The following is a 1891-nucleotide window of genomic DNA, read 5'->3' on the forward strand; positions in this document are numbered from 1 at the left end:
TCGTACAGGCACTCCCTCACATGGCTCAACGCGGCTCAAGCGCGCGAGGTGCGGGACGGTCTTCTCGGGCGCAGCCCCAGGAAGAGGTGGTAGACGAAGAAGAATCCGGTACAGAGTCCTCAGTGACTATGCCCTCGCGCAAGGCCCCTGGACTTACAAAACATCGTTCTCGTGAGCAGTTGACGTTGCAGGTTGGTGCACCCTTGTTACTTGTAGACCACACCGCGTTACTCATTTCGGCTTCGCAGGCGAATGTCCAGGCTCATGCCCGGTACCTCATGGGTCGCGAGGATCACGTTTCTCCGTTCCCGGAAAACTGCATTGCCAATGCGCGCGAGGTGCGAGGCTGGACGCGTGAAGAGGGCGAATGCTGCACCGCCGAGGCGTTCCGTCTCGACCTCAACAGTAGCCCTGGCTCTGCCTGGAACAAATCCGCCATCACTGTCTTCGTCGACGACTTTATCGAAGTAGGGGCCTATGCCTGTACGGACCGCGCTCAAATTCGGCGGATGATGAATAGGCATTTCCGGACCCTGAAGCGTCGTTACAAGGCAGCAATGGCTGATATCGAGGCGGCTTCGCGAGGTGCTACCGTGGATAGGTCTCAAGGCAAGACGGACGCGGCGAAGAGGCAACGTCGGTACAACGTGAGTGCATTAAATATGTTGGCGGCGATAATCGTCTCAAAACGTCTTCTAGAAGCATCAAAAGCGCCTTCGTATCGCTCTATGGTACCCCGAGACCCGTAAACACGGTCCGCTGGTTCACGCCCTCGGTCCTGACGGCATGAGCTCCGACGAGGAGGAATATAGCGGTACAATCTTACTGCACTACCGCATCTCAAGCTGCCCGTGGAGAGAAACCCGCGTGACGTCTATCATGCGCCTGCTCGACGCTCTCGAGCGCAGGTACCGGAGCGATCTCGGCCAAGGAGACTTGCGCGGTGCCAAGACTCGCCTGCGGTGCTTGTCCGAGAAAGTGTCAAAGCGGACGCGTGGAGTTCCCGGTTTACCGCGTGATGCGTACGATGCAGCGTGGCTAGAGGGCCTTCGCCCGTTGGAGCGGCGTGACCTTGAAGTCAAAGAAGGTGTCTATGACTTCTCTGTGCCGGCCAACATCCAGATGTGAGTTTTTGCTCTGCAGCTACTACGGCATCCGCTCACTGGCGTTTAGGGATGCTGCACCGTTCGCACAACATGTCATCAATGGGTATACTTACGTGTAGAGCAGAAGGAGCAGGACGTGCGTGACTCGGACAGCGGCATCGAGGAAAGGTAAGAGGGGCTCGGAAGCTAGTAGCGGGGCTGTACGTGTAGTGGATGTCAGAGTAGTACGTTGAGGGTGTATATGATACGTTTTCGTCCTTAGTATGGTGGGCGCGGCTCGAATAGGGTCATAGCGGGCGAAGACGGGGGCAGGCACTTCGCCTGCCACCGATGCGCAGATTTCAGACCAAAAAGTGTGCCATGCTGGGGCTCGAACCGTGGAGCAGTATGGCCGGACCGAAAACGTTGTCTTAGTTGCCACTTGACTATATCAGCGACACAACGATAGCCGTAACGCATACCAGGTGTAATTGTGCAATGAAAGAGCGAATGGCGGGCGGCCACGGCCCACCTGTACGTACACGGGCCCCGAGCTTCGGAATAATCCACTTTCCCTTCCCCCTGAGTCTCTGCTCTTCCCCTCTGAATCCTCGTCTCCATGTGTTGTCTGATCTCTACAATACTTTCTATACAGTGTTGGAGCAAGCAATCCGAGCGCAGTGACAGCACGAGCTCCCGATGCCTGCGCGTGCGGATGCTGTATGTGCGACACACACACTTGTCGTACCTCACGCTCGACCTATTGCATACCGGGTATACCTACACCTTGCTCTATGATATGCTAC

At 56.5% G+C, this 1891-nt stretch overlaps 1 protein-coding gene across 1 annotated transcript; it reads left to right on the forward strand.

Annotated features, from left to right (window-relative positions):
- Positions 1 to 278: 278 nt before the first annotated feature.
- On the forward strand, positions 279 to 1128 carry TRAVEDRAFT_122814 (uncharacterized protein; the record flags this gene model as incomplete). Its single annotated transcript, XM_008039461.1, has 2 exons — positions 279 to 647; positions 700 to 1128. 2 exons carry the CDS (start codon positions 279 to 281, stop codon positions 1126 to 1128), a joined length of 798 nt encoding a protein of 265 aa, XP_008037652.1.
- Between the last annotated feature and the right edge of the window lie 763 nt (positions 1129 to 1891).

The sequence above is a fragment of the Trametes versicolor genome, assembly GCF_000271585.1.
Source record: "Trametes versicolor FP-101664 SS1 unplaced genomic scaffold TRAVEscaffold_5, whole genome shotgun sequence".
NCBI lineage: Eukaryota > Fungi > Basidiomycota > Agaricomycetes > Polyporales > Polyporaceae > Trametes > Trametes versicolor.